Source organism: Chiloscyllium plagiosum, chromosome 28 (assembly GCF_004010195.1).
Source record: "Chiloscyllium plagiosum isolate BGI_BamShark_2017 chromosome 28, ASM401019v2, whole genome shotgun sequence".
Classification (NCBI taxonomy): Eukaryota; Metazoa; Chordata; class Chondrichthyes; order Orectolobiformes; family Hemiscylliidae; genus Chiloscyllium; species Chiloscyllium plagiosum.
Window position 1 is genome coordinate 35,090,774 of NC_057737.1, and position 21,791 is coordinate 35,112,564.

General features: G+C 38.8%; 1 protein-coding gene across 7 annotated transcripts in view; it reads left to right on the plus strand.

Annotated features, from left to right (window-relative positions):
* LOC122564109 (elastin-like) overlaps positions 1-21,791 on the plus strand; it is a 286,762-nt gene that overhangs the window by 84,917 nt on the left and 180,054 nt on the right. For all 7 annotated transcript variants that reach the window (XM_043718676.1, XM_043718680.1, XM_043718675.1 and 4 more), the window contains exons 10-12: positions 5,552-5,587; positions 20,209-20,340; positions 21,079-21,114. In XM_043718676.1, coding sequence (XP_043574611.1) covers positions 5,552-5,587; positions 20,209-20,340; positions 21,079-21,114 — 204 coding nt within the window. The remainder of the gene's footprint in view (positions 1-5,551; positions 5,588-20,208; positions 20,341-21,078; positions 21,115-21,791) is intronic.

Genomic DNA, 21,791 nt, shown 5'->3' on the forward strand with positions numbered 1-21,791 from the left:
GCCCCAGCCTATTCAACCTCTGCCTATAGCTCAAATCCTCCAACCCTAGCAACATTCTTGCAAATCTTTTCTGAATCCTTTCAAGTTTCACAACATCTTTCCGATACTTGAGAGGGTGCAGAAAAGATTTACAAGGATGTTGCTGGGACTGGAGGATTTGAATTAGAAGGAACAGGCTGAAAAGGCTGGGGCAGTTTTCCCTGGGACTTTTAGAGGTGGAGATTTATAAAATCATAAGCATGGATAAGGTGAATAGCCAAGGTCATTTTCCTTGGGTGGAGGAATCCAAAACTAGAAAGCATAGGTTTAAGATGAGAGGGAAAAGATTTTAAAAAGGCCTGAAGTGTATATGGAATGAGCTGCCAGAGGAAATGATGGAGGCAGGTACAATTACAACATTTAAAAGGCATCTGCATGGGTATATGAATAGGAAGAGTTTAGAGGGGTATGAACCAAATACTGGCAAGTGAGATTAGGTCAGATTGGGATGTCTTGTCAGCACAGATGAGCTGGACCAAAAAGTTTGTTTCTGTGCTGTATGACAGTCTATTTTCTGGTTATTTGAGACTAAACAAGCACTGTGGTGCTCAGTGATAGTGGACAAGGACAGTGTGACACTGTTGGTGAATGGGAATTGAGGCTGTTAATAAAGTATGGCATGTGGATAATATTTTATTGACTGCCTGACCAAATAAGAACTTATCAGCTTGCCTCCTTCCTTTTGCTCAGGCTTCTCATCCATGTCTTCCTGCCCCTACTGCTCCTTTCCTTTCTCAAGTTCCTATTCTTAGCTACTTATTATGCAATTAGTAACAAGCTGTCTTCTCTCATGATTATATGGAGCAGCAAACCACAGAATTTTGGCACCAATTCTGCTGAGTTCTGCAGGGCCCATCCAGGCAGGAGAAGCATTGTTCCAGCATGCCAATTATCTGCTGTAAAAAAAAATGTAGCAAGAATGTTTTTTGTCGTTGTATGCATTCTGTACACTTATATGTGGATCTGATGCTGGAGTCATTAGGCAAATGCCTTAGACATTAGAGCTGATGACCCTTGTCACTTAATAGTCATCCTTTGGCAATGGTGGCTCAACTGCAGCTTGTACAGTGGACCACCACAGAATAAAGCCATCGTGCCTACTAGCAGGATACTGGACAACGACCTGAATGGTGCACAGCTTTTAGCCACATATATTGAAGGGCTTTTGGCCAAACCATCGATTCTCCTGATTCTCTGATGCTGCTGTGTTTTCCAGCACCACACTCTCGACACATATTAGGCGGATGTCAAGGCAATAAAACCCCTTTCAGTACAGGGCATAATTAACATGCAGTTTCTACACAGCAATGTGCATGTAGGCAACAGTACCTGCAACATAAGCCTGTAATCCTAGTAAAGCTGTGTTATGACCAGGCTAGCCCACCTCAAAACATTTCAAGAAGGTAACCCAGGCCCTAACCTTTCTAGTTGTTTTAAGTAGGTATAAAGTGGATATTCCAGGAGAGATGCAGCTGTCCCAACCACTCAGTTTTACATAAAACGATTTATTTACAGACTACTGAATGAAACACGAACAAAAGAGAACCAAATTTAGAATAACTTACCCTACTGGAAGCCCAGTCGACTATTGTAACTTAATGATATTGTTCCAAATACTTGAAACATCCACATAAACACCCCCTTGACAAAAAAAGGTAAAATCAAACACAGGTTCTTATAGGATAGATATCAGAAACTAACCCAATCGAATCAAAACCCTAATCATAACACTAACCTTAACTGATGTAACTTTCAGTATAGTTCAGGTCATTTAATAAATCATTTCCCATCCCAGAATCATATCTTAATAGTGGATATTCTTTTGAGACTTGTAATCACAGGCAGGTTGAGCACAAACACCTATACACTACATCCTTCCATATGTAGATGACATGTTTGCAATATTTCAATCACATTAAAGAAGTTTGTTACCCCGGTGAATATGTTCTGTCCTTCACGCAGTTTACCGTTGAAATTGTTCAATCAAATGAGCTCCTCTTTCTCGATGTACAGTTAAGAAGTCAGTAAATAGTTTCTTTACTATTTACCAAACATTTCTGGTCACTGGTCAACTTTGGGATTCCTTCAGTCCCAAATGCTACAAGATCAATTTTATTGACAACTTTATAAATAGGGCCCTAGCTATCTGCTCACTGTATAAGCTTAACTCTAAGATAGACCGTATTAAAACTCCCCTGCATTATAATGGATACCCTGATCCAATCATCACTGAGTGCATATTATGAAAATCCTGTGAAAGGGATGGTGTTACAAGGTGTAACCTTTGGTTCAGCTCAGAATGTCCTTTCAGGGCACTTCCATTGAGGTAAGTGCTATGACAAGTTCAATATTCAGTCAGCTAGCTCATCTATTGCAAAGTTGCAACCATGTCCCTTATTTGTGCATTTACTTGTGATTTAATCAATGGTCACGTCAATTATTATCTGAAATATTACGTCTGGATTTTCTTGGAATAGCAATCATTGCCAGATTTTCCTCTCCTGCTCCTACTTACTTCACCCAGTTGAGTTCTGCATTTCTGGTTGGACTTCCAATCCTGGCCTCCTTAGAAACATGGAAAATACCTGAAATTGGTGTCCTTTGTAGTGTGGATCATGAGGAGAAGCTAAGCAACACTGCTTTCTACAGTACTAAGCATGTTCTGCTAAATTAATTCACTCATACTTTTGAAATGTTTTGGGACACTTTAAACAGCTTTTCATTGTTAATTATGATTTCTGGATGAGTGTAGTAAATGATATGGTGAGGTATAAAGGAAAGTGACAGGAGGATAAGGTGGGTAATCAGGTTGAGTCAGGAGAGTGGCTTGGTCAGGTCAGGAATAGTTGTCAGAGCAGGTGCTAGTTATGTTATTGTGGGACAGAGACAGGGTGGTGGGGTTCATGAAGTAGTTATAGTAGGGCAACAGCTGAGTCCAGTCAGGAGTATTTCGGAGATCGGGGAAGTTGGAGACTTTAGGAGGAGTGGTCAGAGTAATAATTGAGCGGTAGGAGCATTAAGATTGGGCTGAATTGGAGGGTCATGAAAGTATTCAGATGGTGAGAGATGGTCAGCTCAGATTGAGTGGAATGGGGGCGTGTCAGGACATTAGGGTTTGTCAGGAGGGTCAAAGATGATCGTTGTCCCATGCAATACTTTGGAGCATATCCTCAATTTGCAGATGGGACTTTGTATCTGCTTGGACTGAGCAATACTGTCACAGATAAATATGTGTGCAACAAATAGATTGGTGAGGCTGATGTCAAGAACATTTCTCCCTCTTGTTGGTTCCCTCATCAACTGCCATAGGCCCTGTCAAACAGCGTATTCCTTTAAGACTACAACAGCTCAGTGAGTAGTGATACTACTGAATTATTCCTCATGATGGCCATGCAATCTCCCATCAGAAGTACATTGTGCCCTTGCTACCCTGGGCTCATTTTCTAATTAGTGTTCATAATTGACAAGAAATTTCCTTGCTGATTATTTGGCCTGATGCAACAAGATTTCATAGGGTCAATGTTAACGACTCTGTAGGTGATTCCCTCCAAACTGTATAACACTTTGCTGCTCCCTCTGGTGATGCTGATCTCAAGAATGGTGATTGCTGTGACATGTGTCATTGGCTGTAATATACCAATTGCTTGAGTATTACTCTTTCAGGCTGCTGCTACTTGTTGTAGCATAGCTCTTCTAATTTTGGCAAAAGACCTGAGATGTGAGTATAGAGAACTTTGCAGAGTCAACATGACTGTGTTCACTGTAGTAATTTCTGATGCCTGGGTTAATGTCAAGCAGTCTGCCCAATTTGATTTCTCTCTTCAGACTTTGTGACTGTTTTATAGAACTGATAAGTGGCTTATTAGGGAATTGCTGTGGACTTTGAGTCATCTTGTAAGCCAAACAGATAAGAAAAGCAGATCTTCTTGAAAGAACTTTGGAGAACCAGATGGGTTTTAATGACAACCAACAGCGATTTTGTGACTGCCATTAGATGTAGCAGATTTATTTAAGTGAAGTGAAATTTCGCCATGTGCCGTGGTAAGAGTTTAGCTCATGTACCCAGAATGACAGCCTATGTTTCAGTGTTACTAATCCATTGACAATATTGTTATGCCACTGCCTTCCCAAATGTGATTTTAAATAAAACAACAATGCAAAAATGCTCAACACCTTTGGCAGCATTTGCGGTAATGAAGAACTTTATTTTTTTTAATACAGGATTCTGGCATCCACAGCAGATGCCAAAATAATATTTCAAGTCTATCCCTTGAGATTTTCCCAAGGCCTAATTTTGATTTTTGGGAGACATCTTTTCATTTTCACGAACTCATTCGATGATAACATCAAATAATAGCAATACTTTTTTTTAATTATCATATGTGGTATTGGGCTTGCACAAGAGGAGAATTAAAATACTTCATCAATATCTTTAATAATGGTCAATTCTCCACTAAATTTAGAGCCACAGCACCCAAGCAAAACATTAATTTCCCAGATGCCAGCGTATTTAAATTAGTACAAAATAATAGGCTTAAACTAACAAAAGTTATTTTTCAATAAAAGACACACTTCCACACAAAAGTCTACCACCATAAGCTATCTTCCACAGACTGGTGAGATAACAGCTTTCCATTGTACAGGTACAAGGCCGAAACATTTTAACCACGCAGTGACAAACCTCTCTATTACACTGCTGATCTCAATCTCAGACTAAATTTGACAATTAATGGTGCTTGATCCAGTCAAATCCATTACATTTTTTTTCCAACTATGGTAGCTCCAAAACTTATTCAGCCGTAAACTAGAAGTGAAGCTGCCCATGTCCAGGTGCAGCATGTACTGGAAGTACACTTGCGCAACTCAAGTGCCAGGCAATGACCATCTCCAGCAAAAAAGAATCTAAACATTGCCCCCTGATATTCATTGAAATTACCATTGCTGGGGGTTACATTGACCATAAATTGAATTAGACTAGCCATAAAATACTGTGGCTAGAAGAGCAGATCAGAGGCTAGAAATCTTGCAGAGAGTAACTCTCTTCTGGCTCCCCCAAAGCCTATATATCATCTAAAAGGTACAAGTAAAGAGTGTGATTGAAAATCCCCATTTGCCTGGATAATGCAGCTCCCACAACATAAGCTTGACCCCATCAAAGACAAAGTAGCCTGCAAAAAGCATAGGGAAAACTAGACCATTTTTGGAGGAGCAGCTGATTGTTTCTTTCCATTCTATTTATGAGATGACTTTTCACTCACTGGTGGATTTGTTTTGTGGGTAATGTGAGAACGTTTGAGGACCTGCAACAATCTTGTATTATGAGCATTGATTCATAGTATTTCACCTTTGTATTATAATTTGCTAATTGTACTTGAACAATTTTTGTTTGGTAATATTGAAAATTTCAAGTTTATCGTGAATAAAATGAAACTTGGTCTTCATAATGATATTCATTGTTCTACTTTTTAGCCAATCACTGCTTTGTCATAAATTGTCATTCCCGTCATTACAGGTGGATATGCAGCAGCCAAAGCTGCTAAATACGCAGGTATTTATTTTTATTTCTATAGATGATAATGGCATCGTAATATTATAAGAAATGAAATGTAGAATTAATATTCTTGATACGTTTATGATCAAAATGAGTAACAGACATGTAGGAAAGTGTTATTTCTTCTGTTTCTATGTTTGAACTCTACTGATACTCACTCATGCCTTTTGTAATGATAGTTTAATGCATGGTAGATTAATGAGTAAAGTTAGGGCGTATGGGATTCAGGGTGAGCTTGCTAATTGGATATAAAATTGGCTTTACTGTAGGAGACCGAGGATGATTGAAGGCCTGTGACCAGCAGTGTTCCACGGGGATCAGTCTTTTATATAAATGACTTTGATGACAATATAGGAAACAGCTAGTAACTTTGCAGATGACACCAACATTGGTAGTGTAGTGGACTGTGAAGAAAATTATCCAAGATTACAGAGATCTTGATCAATTGGGTCAATGGGCTGAGGAGTGGCAGATTAATTTAGATAAACGTGAGGTATTGTATTTTGATAAAACAAACAAGGACAGGGCTTATATATAATTAATCATAAGACCCTGGGTAGTATTGTAGAACAGAGACACCTAGGGGTTTAGTTACATAATTCTTTGAAATTTGTCACAGGTGGACATGGTGATTAAGAAGTCGTTCAACACACTTGCCTACAATGCTCAGACCTTTGAGTATAGGAGTTGGGATCTCATATTGAGGTTGTACAGAACATTGATGAGGGCTCTGCTAGAGTACTGTGTGCAATGCGGTCATGCTGTTATAGGAAGAATGCTATTAAACTGGAGAGGGCTCAAAAATGACTTACCAGGATGTTGCTGGGAATGGAGGGTTTGAACTACGATGAGAGTCTGTATAAGCTGGGACTTTTTTTCACTGGAGCATAGTGATTTACAGAATCATGAGGCATAGATAAATTGAATAGCAAAGGTCTTTTCCCTAAGGTGTGGAAGTTCAAACTAGGGGGCATATTTTTTAAGGTAAAAGGAGAAAGATTTAAAAAGTCATGAGGAGCAATATTTTTACATAGAGACAGGTTAGTGTGTGGCAGAACTGACATAGGTAATGCTGGATGGAAGTACAGTTACAACATTTAAAAGACATTTGGATAAGTACATGAAGAGCAAAGATTTGGAGGGAAATGGGCCTAATGCAGGCAGGTGGGACTAGTTTAGTTTGGGAACTTTGTTGGCATGGACTAGTTGGACTGAAGGGTCTGTTTCCATGCTGTATGACTCTATGACTTCAAGTTCATTGAGATGAGCTGAATGAAAAAATGTTGGTTGTCAATTATGTAATTTAAGATTTTTTTTACAATTTTGCAATTACATTGTAAATGCAACCACTCTCACTACTGTGCCTCAGCAGTTTTATAGTTCAAAATACAGGTTTATCATCATGACTTGGCGGTACCTTTTATCCAGAGGGAAGATGGTACTTGTACATTATAAGTACATTAACAGCCATTGTAGTCAAATACTGCTCCCAAATACACCAGTTCTACTATGCAAATATTTAGAAACAGAAATGAATTAACACTTGTTGGGAAGGATTGCTGGAATATCCATTGAAGTGGAAAAGTCAGTTGGCAGCCCAACCTAATTGATACTCCTTGTTTAACAAGGTACTATGTGCTTCCAAAATGTATCAGCATCGATTTTGTACAATATTTGCCCTTCTGTTCCATTTTGTATCAGATATAGTCGGTTATTGCCACCCATCATTGTATAGATGATAAAATGGTTTACATGATTCTCATGTAAGTTAAATTTCACATGCACTATGCACAAGATAAGAATTGCTAGACAAGTAGTCTTATTTTAATCCAGGTTTTCATGTTATCCTAAAGTTTTCTGTACCTTGTTAGTTGGAATAGAATAATTGCATTCATCTTGAATATTTCTGGAATGGGACTGCTGCTGGTTTGCATAAAGTTAATAATAGATCCACTTTCCATGTGACTGGTCTTTAACTGTCATTACTTGTCAGTTCTCTGTCTTTGCAGATGGCTATGTGGCCACTAAAGCTGCTAGATATGGAGGAAAGTTCTTCTACTTATATCATTTCTGAAAGCATCAATTATTATTGTACAGTATGGGATATTAGTAAGAAAATCTTGACAAGAATAGAATGTATATAAGAGTTTATTATTCAGAAAAGAAGGAAAATTTGTCTAAATATTGCTGTTAGCTCACCACTCTTTACTGGTTAATTAGCAATATTGCATCAACTAAATTAATTGTCGAAATGAGAACATTTAGGGGACAATGATCACGACATCATAAGATGTTGTTTGCTTTGAAGAAGGAGCAATCCAGAGTACAGATAAAGAGAAAATTTCAATGATATAAGAACAGATCTGGCCTGGGTACAGTAGAATCAAAGTTTGGCAGGCAACCTGTAACTGAACAATGCCAACAACAGTTGCCTTTAAAGAGCTCATAATCTATATGGTGGGGAGGGAGGATAAAAGCATAGTCTTATCCAGAGCTTGTCTGATGACAAAAGAAATGATAAGTAAGTTAAAATAGAAAATTTAGTGCAAATAGTAGCTATCAGGTGAAAAATACACTTAAGAATATCCAGGCTGAATAAAGAATCATAGGATTTTACAGTAAAGGAGACAATTCTGCACATTTTGTCTGTGCTGGCTCCTGAAAGAGCTACCTAGCTAGTCCCGTTCTCCAGCTCTACCTCAGTAGCCCTCTCAGTTCATCACTTTCAAATAAACATCCAGGTCTTTTATGAAACCTCTGTAGAATCCGTCTCCTATGGAATCCAAATATTTGGAAGGGAATTTTAAAAAATAAGAAGCAAATAAAGCATGAGAATAGACTGACAATTGACATAACAGGGAACACAAAAATCTTCTGTACGTATAGAAATAGTAAATGGGTGAAAGGAATGTTGGGGGACCAAAATTCTAAAAGGCTGTTTATGCATGGAGGTGGGTGTATGTCTGATATATTAAATTAATACTTTAATCTGGTTTTACCAAAAATTAAAATGCTGCCCAAGTCATAGTAAAAGAGAGAGTACTTAAGAGATTAGATGAGCAAAAAATTAATCAAGGAGGAATTAGATAGGCTGGCTGTATTTAAAGTTGATAAGTGACCAGGACCAAATGAGATGTAACCAAGAATGTTTGGCAAAGGAAGATTGAAAAGCACTAACCATAATTTTTAAATCTCTTTTTGATAGAGTAGTGCCAAAGGAAATTTCAAATGTTGAGCAATTATTTGAAAAATAGTGTAAAGGTAAGCCTAGCAACTACAAACCAGTCAGTTTAACCTTTGAAGTATAGGTTTTACGCACTAATATCAAAGATAAAATCAATAGTCACTTAGATAAATGTGATTGATTTAAGGAAAACCGGCATAGATCTCTTAAGCTCAAATTGTATTTCATTTTTTGAGATAGTGCAGTTGATTTGGTGTACACAGCCTTCCAAAAGGCAAGTTGGCAAAATTGGATGCCATTGGGTTAAAAAGAACTGCAGCAACACAAACGCAAAATTAGTTTATGACAGGAAGTTTATGACATTTGTTTGTCTGGATTGGATGGAGGTATGTAGCAAGTTCCCAGCTGTTGATATTGATATTAGGACTTCTCCATGTTAATGACCTAGATTTGGTTGTATACAGCATGACACAAAACTTTGAAGTATTGTGAACAGTGAAGTGAAAAATGGTAAACTTCAAGAAGAGACAAACTGGCTCAATGGGCAGACAGCAGATGAAGTTGAATGCAACAAAGTGACTTATTTTGTATAGAAAACAGCAAGAGGTGATATCAATTGAAAGGTACAATCCAAAAGAGAATACAAGAGCAGAGGGATCTGAAAGTCTGTGCATAAATTATTGAAAGTTGCAGGTTGTGTTACTTAGTTTTTGACGCCCCCACTAATGGGGACTTTTGGATGGCTACCCTACCTGTTTGCTTCAAGACCATACATTTTTCAATAAAATAACCTCTCATTTTTCTACATTCTACATTAATGTGTATAAACCTAAACTGTTGAATCATTTTCCCTAGGATAATCCTTTCATCTGAGTGAACCATGTCTGTTCTAAATAGAATCATAGGATCATGCAGTGCAGAAGAGGTCTTTTGGCCTAACGAGTCTTCACTTAAACATGAGAACCTAATGCTATTTCCCAGCACTCAGTCCATAGCCTTGAATGTTATAATGTGCAAAGTGCTCATCTAGGTACTTTTTAAAGGATATGAGGCATTTCACCTCTACCACCCTCCAGGTAATACATTCCAGATCATTACCATCCTCTGGGTAAAAATTAATTTCCTTACATGCTCTTTAAACCTCCTGTCCCTCTCCTTGAACTTGTTTCCCTGAGTAATTGGCCCTTCAATTAAGATGAAAAGCTGCTCCTTATTCATTCTATTCATGGCCCTCATAATCTTATGCACCTTAATCAGATTGCCCTTTAGTCATCTCTGCTCCAACTAAACAATTACAAACCTATCCAACCTTTCTTCATAACTTAAATTTTCCACTCCAGGCAGCGTCCTGGTGAATCTCCTCTGTAACCCCGACTCCCCACCCACCCATATCCTTTCTGTAATGTGGCAACCAGAACTGCGCACAGTGCCCTAACTGTGGTGTCATGAAAGTTCTGTGCAATTCTATAATGACTGCCATGCTTTTCTAATCTATGTCGTGACTGATAAAGCTATGTGTCCCATATGCCTTTTTCAACATTCTACAAATATGCCATTCCACATTTGTAAAGTTATGTCTTTTTTTTCAAATAGAGTCCAATGTTGTACCCAGTATTCCAGATGTGATCTTTCCAATGTCTGTAGAGCTACTATAAAACTTCCCAACGTTTAACAACAGGCAATATCTATTTGCCTTCCTAACAATTTCCTGTACATACATGCTAACTTTGTGATTCAAGTGCCAGAACACTGAGAAGCCTTTGTAACACTAAGTTCTGCAATCTCTCATTGAAACAGCATACTGCTTTTTCTGTTTTTCCTGCCAAAGCAGATAAAATTCACATTTACCAACTCAATGTGATATTTTTCCCATTCATGTATTCTATCTTCTGTCCATAACCCCTTGTAGATTCTCTATCTCTTCTTGAAAACTTACTTTCCTACTTATATACCTAGAAAGGTGAGCTGATAAAGCATGGTGCTGGAAAAGGCACAGCATGTCAGGCATGCCCGAAACATAGACTCTCTTGTTCTTTGGATGCTGCCTGACCTGTTGTGCCTTTTCCAGTGCCACACTTTATTAACTCTGATTTCTCCAGCATCTGCAGTGCCCAATGTCTCCTATACCTAAAAAGATAGGAGCCTTTCTTTTTCTTATGGGAGCTTCATTGATAAGGCCAGCATTTCTAGCCCATCCTTAATTGTCTCTGGGAAGGTGAAGGTGAGCCATCTTCTGAAACGACTGAAGTGCAATTGGTGCAAATGCACTGACATTGCTGTTACAATGGGCTTCTGGATCGAATTCTTGATCAAATAATGTGTAGGGTGATATCATTTCAAACCAGTAAACTGTGTGACTTGGAGGGAAGCTTACAAGTGATGGTGCTGCCCTTGTCCTTCTGGAAGGTAGTGATTATATGTTTGCAAAATGAAAGGAGGTAGGCAGGATGTTGCCAGCGCGTCATGTATAACTTTAAAAAAAAATTAGAGGTGTGAGCATTTCTAGCGAGACTAGCATTTCTTGTTAATCCCTAATTAACCTAAACTGAATAGCTTACCACATCATTTTAGAAGACAGTTAAAAATCAGCTGCAAGATTTCGATGGTTATATAGCGACCTCACTATAGTAGGGACTCGGACCTTCAGGCTTACAAAACGAAATCTCTGTTCTGTCTCCCTGTGAATGGGTAGGTATTATCATTCAAAGATGTTGTAGAAAGAAAGAAAACTCTGAATTCAAGCCAAGACCTAGGTCCAACTGACCAGCTACTGAATTGGGAATTGCCACTGTTGACAACAACATGATATTATTGCCAAAACAAATGGGAGAAGTCACCTCATTCCACCACTTGTAACTTGGACATTGATCCGTACACTATGTATCTTTTTTGCCTATGCTTTCCAACTTAAAACTATTTGTCTCTTCTGTTTTGTCCACCCTACGTGTGAATGAATGTGTGTTTGTGTTTGGATTTAAAGAGGTATAGTTTAAGTTTTCATATTAATAATCTGTTCTCACTGCATGTTAGATGATTAATTTTGTTTACATTAGATTTTTGCGTTCTATTAATGTTAATGTTTATTAATGTTAAGTAATTAGATACTTCATAGTTAGATGTTAAGCATCCTAGAGATTCACGTAGTCATATTTTACGTTTGTGACAACTAATCAAATAGTGCGGCTTGATTTCCACAGCACTATTCGTACCAGGGGCATGAGTCAAGATTAGAGTAGTGCTGGAAAAACACAGCAGGTCAGACAGCAACCGAAGAGCAGGAAAATGGACATTTGTGGCAAAAGCCCTTCATCGGGAATCCTGATGAAGAACATTTGCCCAAAACATCAATTTTCCTGCTCTTTGGATGCTGCCTGAACTGCTGTGCTTTTCCAACACCACTCTAATCTTGACTCTGATCTCCAGCATCTGCAGTCCTCACTTTCGCATACCAGGGGCATGACCCTAGTCCAGTTCAGTCTTTGGTCATTCTAACCCCTAGGAAGCCTATCATAGCGGGTTTCAACAACGTCATATTCTTAAAGGAATCTGGATGTAGGTTTGCTCGCTGAGCTGGAAGGTTCATTTCCAGACATTTCATCTTCAGTGGGCCTCCGGATGAAGCACTGTTGATAATTCCTGCTTTCTATTTATATCTTTGGGTTTCTTTGGGTTGGTGATGTCATTTTCTGTGGTGATGTCATTTCCTGTTCTTTTTCTCAGGGGGTGGTAGATGGGGTCTAACTTGATGTGTTTGTTGTTTGGCATTCCAACCAGAATTCTTTCTTCTAGGAATTCTTGTCCGTGTCTCTGTTTGGCTTGTCCTAGGATGAATGTGTTGTCCCAGTCGAAGTGGTGTCCTTCCTTATCTGTATGTAAGGATACTAGTGAGAATGGGCCATATCTTTTTATGGCTAGTTGATGTTCATGTATCCTGGTGGCTAGTTTTCTGCCTGTTTGTCCAATGTAGTGTTTGTTACAGTTCTTGCACAGTATTTTATAAATGGCATTAGTTTTGCTTAAGGTCTTTCAAGTTCATTAGCTGCTGTTTTAGTGTGTTAATGGGTCTGTGGGCTACCATGATGCCAAGGGATCTGAGTAGTCTGGCAGTCATTTCCGAGATGTCTTTGATGTAGGGGAGAGTGGCTAAGGTTTCTGGGCATGTTTTGTCTGCTTGTTTGGGCTTGGGACAAACAGGTGGAAAACTGGTTACCAGGATACATGAACATCAACTAGCCACAAAACGACATGACCCTCTCTCACTAGTTTCCTTACATACGTTTAAGGAAGGACACCACTCTGACTGGGACAACGCATCCATCCTAGGACAAGCCAAACAGAGACACGCATAAGTATTCCTAGAAGCATGGCATTCCAACCAGAACTCTATCAACAAACACATCGAGTTAGACCCCATCTTCTACCCCTGAGAAAAAGAACAGGAAATTATGTCACCACAGGAAATTATGTCACCAACACAAAGAAACCTAAACATAAATAGAAAGCAGGGATTATCCATAGTACTTTGCCTAGAGGCCCACTAAAGATGTTACCTAGTAGGGTGACGAAACATCTGGAAATGAACCTTCCAGCTCAGCGAGCAAACCAACTTCCAGAACCTCAACCTGAGCTACAAATCTTCTCAAAACTTGTTAAAAGAATTCCTGATGAAGAGCTTATGCCTGAAACATAGATTCTTCTGCTCCTCAGAAACTGCCTGACCTGCTGTGCTTTTCCAGCATCACACTCTTGACTCATATTGTTAAAGCCAAAGGGAAATTGTTAGAATTTCTGTTATTGGAGATATTCACGCCCCAGTATTCATGTGATGTAATTGTTACTTGCTACATATCACCAGGTCTGAATGTTGTTCAGGACATTCTGTGTATGAACACAGACTCTTTCTTTATCTGAAGAATTGTGAACAGTATTAAATATTGTGTAATCATCAGCAAACGTTCTCACCTCTGACCTTATGATGGAGGTATGCTGGATGAAACAGCTGAAGATGGATGGGTTTAGGATACTGCTGTGAGAAACTTGTGCAGTGATATTCAGGAACTTAGATAATTGACCTCCAACAACCACAACCATCTTCCTTTGTGCTATGCATGATTCCAATCAGCAGAAAGTTTTTCCCTCAATTCCACTGACTTTAATTTTGTGTGTGCTGCTTTGTGCCACATTTGATTAAATGGTACCTCGATATCAAGGGCAGTCACTCTTGCCTCAACTCAGAACAGAGGTGGTATAACCAATAATGTGCACATGAAACATAGTCAAATGAGAGAAAACAAAGATCACATAAACTAATGTTATTCAATAATGAGGATAAAGGTAAAGGATATCGGTGGGCCAGAATGCTGATTGATGCATTGGAGAAGTAAACAGGATGAAGAATCCCATGTGGTATGTTGCTTTTTTGGTGCCAGGGTGAGGTAATCTCAAATCAGCTTAATAAAATATTGGAATAGGGTTAAAGTTAATATGAGGCGACAGTGAGTACTGCAGATGCTGGACATTAGAGTCCAGATTAAAGTGCTGGAAAAGCAGAGTAAGTCAGGCAGCATCCAAGGAGCAGGAAAATCGATATTTCGGGCAAAAGCCCTTCATCAGGATAAAGGGCTTTCCTGATGAAGGGCTTTTGCCAGAAACACTTTTCCTGCTCCAGGGATGCTACCTGCCCTGCTGTGCTTTTCCAGCACCACTCTAATCTTGACCTTAAAGTTAATATGATCCATGAACTAACCTACAAAAAGGAAAAGGTGGCAAAATACATTTTTTTTAAAAGCTAGCAAGAACTAGGAGCTAAATTGAAGGGCAAGACCTCACGGTCTATATCTACCTTTTTATATTTTCTCATCAATCAGCGATGTTATTACATATTGGATGTGACTTTTCTCTCTTCTTTGACAATGATATTGCATTTTTGTCATGTGTGGTAGTCCCCAATTCAGTGCCCTAAAAGTCCTCATTGTCTATAATCTTGAGATAATAACTTGCAAAACTACCAGAAACCTAGAGTAGTGACAGGGAAATTATGGAGGCAAACATGTTGATGAAGAAGCGATTTGGGAAAAAGTGATTTATTTCATGCGACACTGCAGCCATTATTGGGAAGGGAAGGAAGTATATGGTTGAGTGAGTAACTTGGCAGTGGCCAGAGCCTGAAGATTAAAAGGTAAATAAGATAATAATTGGGATTTTACTGCCCACAGTAAAACTGCAAAAGATCGGTGGGCGATGTTACGTCACTTTAACCTTGTATACATGTCGACCTTCATTTGCCTGACTCATCAATGTCATCGCCAGAGTCCTGCACAACAGAATTAGGGTGTGCCTCATCTCCCAGAAAACTGGCACCTTTGTTCTCGTTTTCCTTGCCTTGGTTGCAGTGCAGTCATGGTTAAATTCTTACTGCATGCTTTCACTTCTTTGCTTTATCAAAATTTAACTTCTTGTGCTTCACTTGGATAACACACTGAAAATCAAGTCCCACTATTTGCGAAGTCAACACAACAGTTTAAAATTTTATACAAGTACAGAAAAATTCCCCAATTTACCAGTCTGTTAAACCCAGGTTGACTGAAAGCATGGACCAGGTTTCTGTACTTAGCAAGAATTACTATCTATTATAACTAAATAAATTCTAGATAAATAATTATGTATTGCTGACATTTGATAATATTTAATATTTAATAATTAATAAATAATAACATTTGCTAGCTAAACGCTAAACACCCATGGCATACACATATAGACGTTAAAAAATGTTAAGGGCAGAGCGAAATACTGGAAAGGGAATTCAATGACCATAGGGTTCACTGAGATGACTGTTTGACTTGTTCCTCAATCTTCCTTCAGGTAAGTTCACCTGTTTACAGCAGGCATAGATTAACTTGTTCACATTTTTAAATCTCTAATTTATTGGTTAAAATTGATTGGGTGAAATGAACTTGCTTTCTACTGGCTTGATTTTTAACTGCCAAGAAAGGGATAACTCCTTTCGGAGATCCAAGAGCTTCTTACTAAACATGTGCAACCACATGGTATTCAGCTACCTAGGAACCAGTCACATTGTTGTTGGAAGGCAATAAGACCTTTGTCATTGACAACAGAGATCATCCATTCCACAGACAAATCAGCTACTTGTCATTGGCTGAATCTTCCTTAGAAAGTATGGTGGCAATAGTATCCTCTTAGTACATTGGCAGCAGCAAAAAATAGCTCAATATTGTTAAACTGAAGTAAAATTAGAGTTCACAAGGCACATGAGAAAGAAGAGATAACATTTCAATGGGCCCAATGTCTTCTATCAGTACATCGTGAGTTTGTGGAAGTCCCTCAAGGTCAAAGATGACTTGCTTCCACACAATGGGGTGGTGCAATGGCTTAATGGTCCAACCCTAGAGCCACAGACACTGCCATAAGTAGGGCAGTTGGGGTTTGGCGGATGGATGGATGAGATGCTCTGAAGTTTGCACACTCTTTTCATTACTTGTGCTTGCTCTCTATGGCTCCACTCAATGATGCTTGAAGTGGCTGTTGCCTTCATGGATGCTTCTTCTCCAGTTTGTGTGTTTTAGAGCAAGCAATTCCCATGTGTCCATAGGAATGTTGCATTTGTTTAAGAAGGCTTTCAGTGTAATCTTGTAGCATTTCCTCTGCCATCCCAGTGATTGCTTACTACTGTGGAGCTTGGAAGAGAGCACTTATTTAAGGAGTCTTGGGTTGGGTATATAGACAACCCTTCGCAGTTGGTTGTACTTGATCAGTGCCTCAATACTGGGGATATTAGGCCTGGGAAAGGGTGCTCACAGTGATGCACCTATCCTGCCAATGGGGAACTTCCAGGATATTGCAAAGGCAGAACACATGATAATTCCAGGGATTTGAGATATGTGTGGTACATAGTCCATACTTCCAATGGATATGGGCAGATAAGGGTTATGACATGAGCTTGATACTGGTTTTGTGATCTCAGAGTAAAAACACACTGTTCCTCGGTCTTCCAAACACTTGACACTAATCCATGATCTCATCAGGAGGAAAGGAAACATACTGGGAGATCTCAGAGGTGCTATATTTATGACCATCTTCAAGAAAAGAGACCGGTTCAACTGTGCAAATTAGAAGGATTTCCCTACTGTCCACCTCAGGGAATTTCATGATGAGAATGTTCCTCAACCACCTCCAATCGGCTCCTTTCTGAGTCTCACATCAAGAGGCACAATGGATGATTTTCAGTGTGTGACGAATCCAAGAAAAGTACAGAGAATATCAGCAATCTCTATTCATGGCCTCCTTCAATCTCACAAACATCTTCAACTCTGTCAATATCCTCCTCAAATTTGGTTGCCCGAAGAAATTTGTCACCATTCTCCACCTGCTTCGTGTTGACATCCAAGCCATGATCATCATGAATAGATCCAACAACAACACAAATGAGTGCAAACTGGGGTCATACAGGGCTGCATTATTGCACCAGTGTTCTTCTCCATTTTCCTTGCTCCAACACTCCACCCATCTCCATGAAGCTTCCTGCAGGAGTGGTGCGAACCTACAGAATGAACAGGAAGGTGTTCAACATTTACCTCCAGGCCAGAACCATGACCACTCCAATTTATTTCATCAAGGTGCAGTACACAGATGGTGCCTGATTGTGCATACGTTCAAGGCCGAGCTACAAAAATCATTGAATTAACCGAGATGTATGGGAGAATAGGCCTCAGCCTAAATATCTAGGAAACACAGGTGCTCTACCAGCCAGTTCTTTGACCATCAAAATTCATGGCAAGCCCTTGAAAAACATGGATCATTTTCCATACCTTAGGAGCCTCCTCTTGCTTCGAGCAGACATTGATAATGAAATCCATCATAAACTCAATGTGCCAGTACATTAATAGTAAAAGGGTGGAAAAGGGGAGAAGGGCTTATTTGGCTCGAGAAAGAGGATTTACATTTTGAAGCAATAGGTATAGTTCAAGTGCTAAATTGATACTTAGCATCTGTGTGTGCCCATGAGGCACAGCCTGCAAAGGCTACGTTACTGAGGAGGGAACTTAGTCGATTTTTTTTATATTAAAAGGGTTTAAAATTGATAAGATGGTTTGCATAAGCTGTCCATATTTAAAGTTGATAAGAATGTTTGCTGATGACTATACCATGTTTAGCACCATTCGCAAATATTCAGACACAAAAGCAGCAAGATCTGGACCATATCTAAGCCAGGGCTGACAAATGGCAAGTATATTTGCATGCACACAAGTTCTAGCAGTGACCGTCTGCACTAACACAATTTATTCATCTCTAAATTGAGAGAGTACTTGAGAAAATACTGTACATCATCAGCTGCTGCATTACCACAGAAACATAGAACAAGTCCCACAAAGGGAAAAGTCCAGAAAACACAAATCATTGAAGAAGAATAAATCCGAGCAGTCAAGAATAGATGTCAACAAAATCAGTCAACATAACTTGGTGAAGTCAAAGAGAAGCAGGAGAGGTTCTGAAGTATCAACTTGCAGAGGAAAGGATTTAATACTGAATTGAAACTCAATACAAGGGTGGTTGTTTCAGTATCAACTAAAGGCCTGCAATGGTTAAAATCAGTAGATGTTTAACCCAAAAGCATCAAACTGCAAGGCTCGAAGGCTCAGATCTACAGGCAGCTGATCAATTTACCACCAAACATAGAACATGAAACATCAGTGAAACTGTCCATATTGAAGACCAGAATGCTGTTGCAAATTCGAAATGCATACACCCAACTATGTCTCTTAGAGAGAGTGGAGGCACTGCTGTAGGTTGAAAATGAAAGAGAATTTCACTATGAATTTTCAAGTTTATGCAAAGGCTTAGGCAAGCTGAAACAGGTGCACTACATTAGTCTGCAACAAGGTACTAAGCCTATCTGCCTGTACACTCCAAGGAAACTACCTCATTCATGATTAGAGAAAGTGGAAGTTCATTTAGGCAGCTTGTAAAAAAGCAAAGTTATATCACTAGTGGTGCATTGGATAGTAACTTCCCAAACATGAATAGAAAATTGTGGATCCCATTCAACTAAAGCAGTGGCCTGAAGCCATCACTAAATGGCCAGTTGAGGGCATTCATTTGCTGCCCAGAAATGAATTCTTAATCAGATTGGAGAAGATGCCACCATTCTTCTAAAATAAGTGTCATTCCAACATCAATGTTTGTGCAGAATCATACAGTGGTGCTTTGAGACAGTGGCTGTAATGCAATAGTGAGTAAAGTTGAGAAGTGTGTGTGTGTGTGTGAGAGAGAGAGAGAGAAAAATATAAAACAATATTGTTCCTGAATCATTTTAGAATAACACAACAATATAACTGTGTCCCATGAGTATCCTTAGTATTATTTCAGGAACAGTAGCCTGTTTCCAAAGTCAGGAGCTATGAAATGCAATAGATATCAGAAGGCAGAAAATACAGAGTTAAAAATCACACAACACCAGGGTTATAGTCCAACAGGTTTAATTGGAAGCACACTAGCTTTCGGAGCGTCGCTCCTTCATTAGGTGAAGAAGCGACGCTCCGAAAGCTAGTGTGCTTCCAATCACTGAAGCTACATCTCAGGACTCCCTTTCTAACACCAATGTGGGTGGACCACCAAGTTATCACATTTTCAAGGGTAATTGGGGATGAACAACAAATGCTACCTACAAATGCTATCTGCTGTGAATGGGATAAAACTGTTGTGTAGAAAGTGAATCAATCAAATAAAAAATTAATAATCAGCCTTTTCTCCGACATTTCGTTGCAGAAGAACATCTTGCAGAGAACCTGCAACACAAATGAGAGGCGCTGAGATCTGTTTTTACATTCATGTGCACAAGGCAAACATACATATTTGAGGGAACCAAAACAGAAACTGAAAATGACTCTTGCATGAGCTCTCAGTTAAGGGATTAGAACCAAAGAGAAGTACCCACTGCAGAAGCAAAATTTATAAACCCCTTATACCAGTATCCCAACCATGTCTTATGATGCATTTAATTCTCAGAAGAAGGCTGCCTAAAACTCTCCAACAATGGTAATGATACGGGAATGTTATTCCACTTGCAGTCACAATGGCGTATTCACAGACCTATGTATCTGAAAGTTAAGGACATGGGGTTGATATAGTTTTTTTAAGTATCTTATTGAATCCTTTTATTATAGTTTCTAGCATTTTGCCTACAACTGATGTCAGGTTAACAGGTCTATAGTTCTCTTTTTTTTCTCCCTTCCCTTTCTTAAAATAGTGAGGTTCTATTTGGTACCTTCTAATGAACTGAGATCATTTCAAGAGTCTATAAACTTGTGAAGAAACTCCACTAATACATCTACTGTCTGAATAGCCACCTCTTTAATACTCTAGGTTGTAGATAATCAGTTCATCTAATGATTGTAACTCCCTGGTTCTGACATTCCAGGAGGTGTACCAGGCCAGGTTCCAGGAGGTGTACCAGGCCAGGTTCCAGGAGGTGTACTAGGCCAGGTTCCAGGGGCTGTACCAGGCCAGGTTCCAGGGGCTGTACCAGGCCAGGTTCCAGGAGGCATTTCAGGTAATTTCATCTCCAATGACAGTTTAGATACTTGAGATAATTTGAACGAAAATATTATTCCAGATTTTGAAATGCACTCAGAATGCATTTCTGCTGAAAATTGTACTGTACTGTATTTCACTTCATTTCAATGCATAATGATAGCATAAATCCAATCTTCTACTACTAAAGCATTCGCATTCTTATTGCTGTTTTTGAACTGTGTTCTGGACATAATGGCATTATAGTGGCACCTGCCAATATTAACTTCAGAGACAAAGTGGTGCGAGAGTTAGTTTCTACAATGGTCACCTGTGATTCAGGAGAAACTGTCAAATGAGACAACCCCATGGTGACCCTTTGGAAAGAATTGTCTCCATTATCTATGCATGCTTGATGATAGGCGATATTATTAATTGACTGTGGACCTCATTTTGTTCCATAAACAATAACAGATTCTAATAAAGAGTCACTGGACTTAAAGCAGTGACTCTGTTTTCTTTGCACAGATGCTGCCAGCAGTTTTAGTTTTTATTTCAGATCTCCAGCATGTGCAATTCTTTGATTTGTTTCCTAATGATGTTAGATATTCCTATTTTTTTCGGATTTGAATTTTTTCACATTAATTTTGAATATTTTCAATATTGGCTAATTGGGAATGAGGAATTTCTCATTGCTATCATAAAATTTCACAATGTCCCCCTCTATAAGTGGCTGTTCTTTTTTTCCATCATAACTGGTCAATACTTTGTATTACAGGTGGACTCGCAGCAGCTAAAGCTGCTAAATTTGGAGGCAAGTATTTCTACTTTTGTCATTTGTATTAGTATGAATTTTAATGCATTATCATGCACAGACAATTTTTCTAAAGCTTTAAATACATGTAACAATGAGATTAATCATTGTTAAAGAAGAAATATATTTAAAATACTGCAACATTCTTGCTATATTGTCTAAAAACAAGTTTGGAACTGATTTTTGAAAGAAATATCATTCTGCAGTTTGCCTTTGAGAAGTCTAGTAGCAGACATTGTAGTTAACTGGGTACACAGAGCTCCAACTTCTTTAATTCTGCCAGATATTTATTGTAGGGCATTTGTCCAGAGGAAAACAAAAAGCACCTTGCTATAGGAAAATTAAGTAGAGAACATCCAACCATGGACATAGCAGTAGTAAATATGCTTTGATGAGAAACTTGTCAAAAAAGGTACAAAATTACAAATCAGAGCAAAGACAAATAGCACCAGAGGCAGTAACAGAGTCACAATTTGTTCAGTATTATTCTCCCTCATTAAAATGTTCTATCTGGCATGTAATCTTCTATTCTTAAATCAATAATATTTATTTGACTATTTTCAAATTGTGTTTTATGTTTGTGGCTTGTTTTGATACTCGATCTGTTAGTTTTTGAGTTTAGCTCTTTTTGCAGTATTCCACTATTTCAACAGTGACCATTCTTTCACTGATCACTA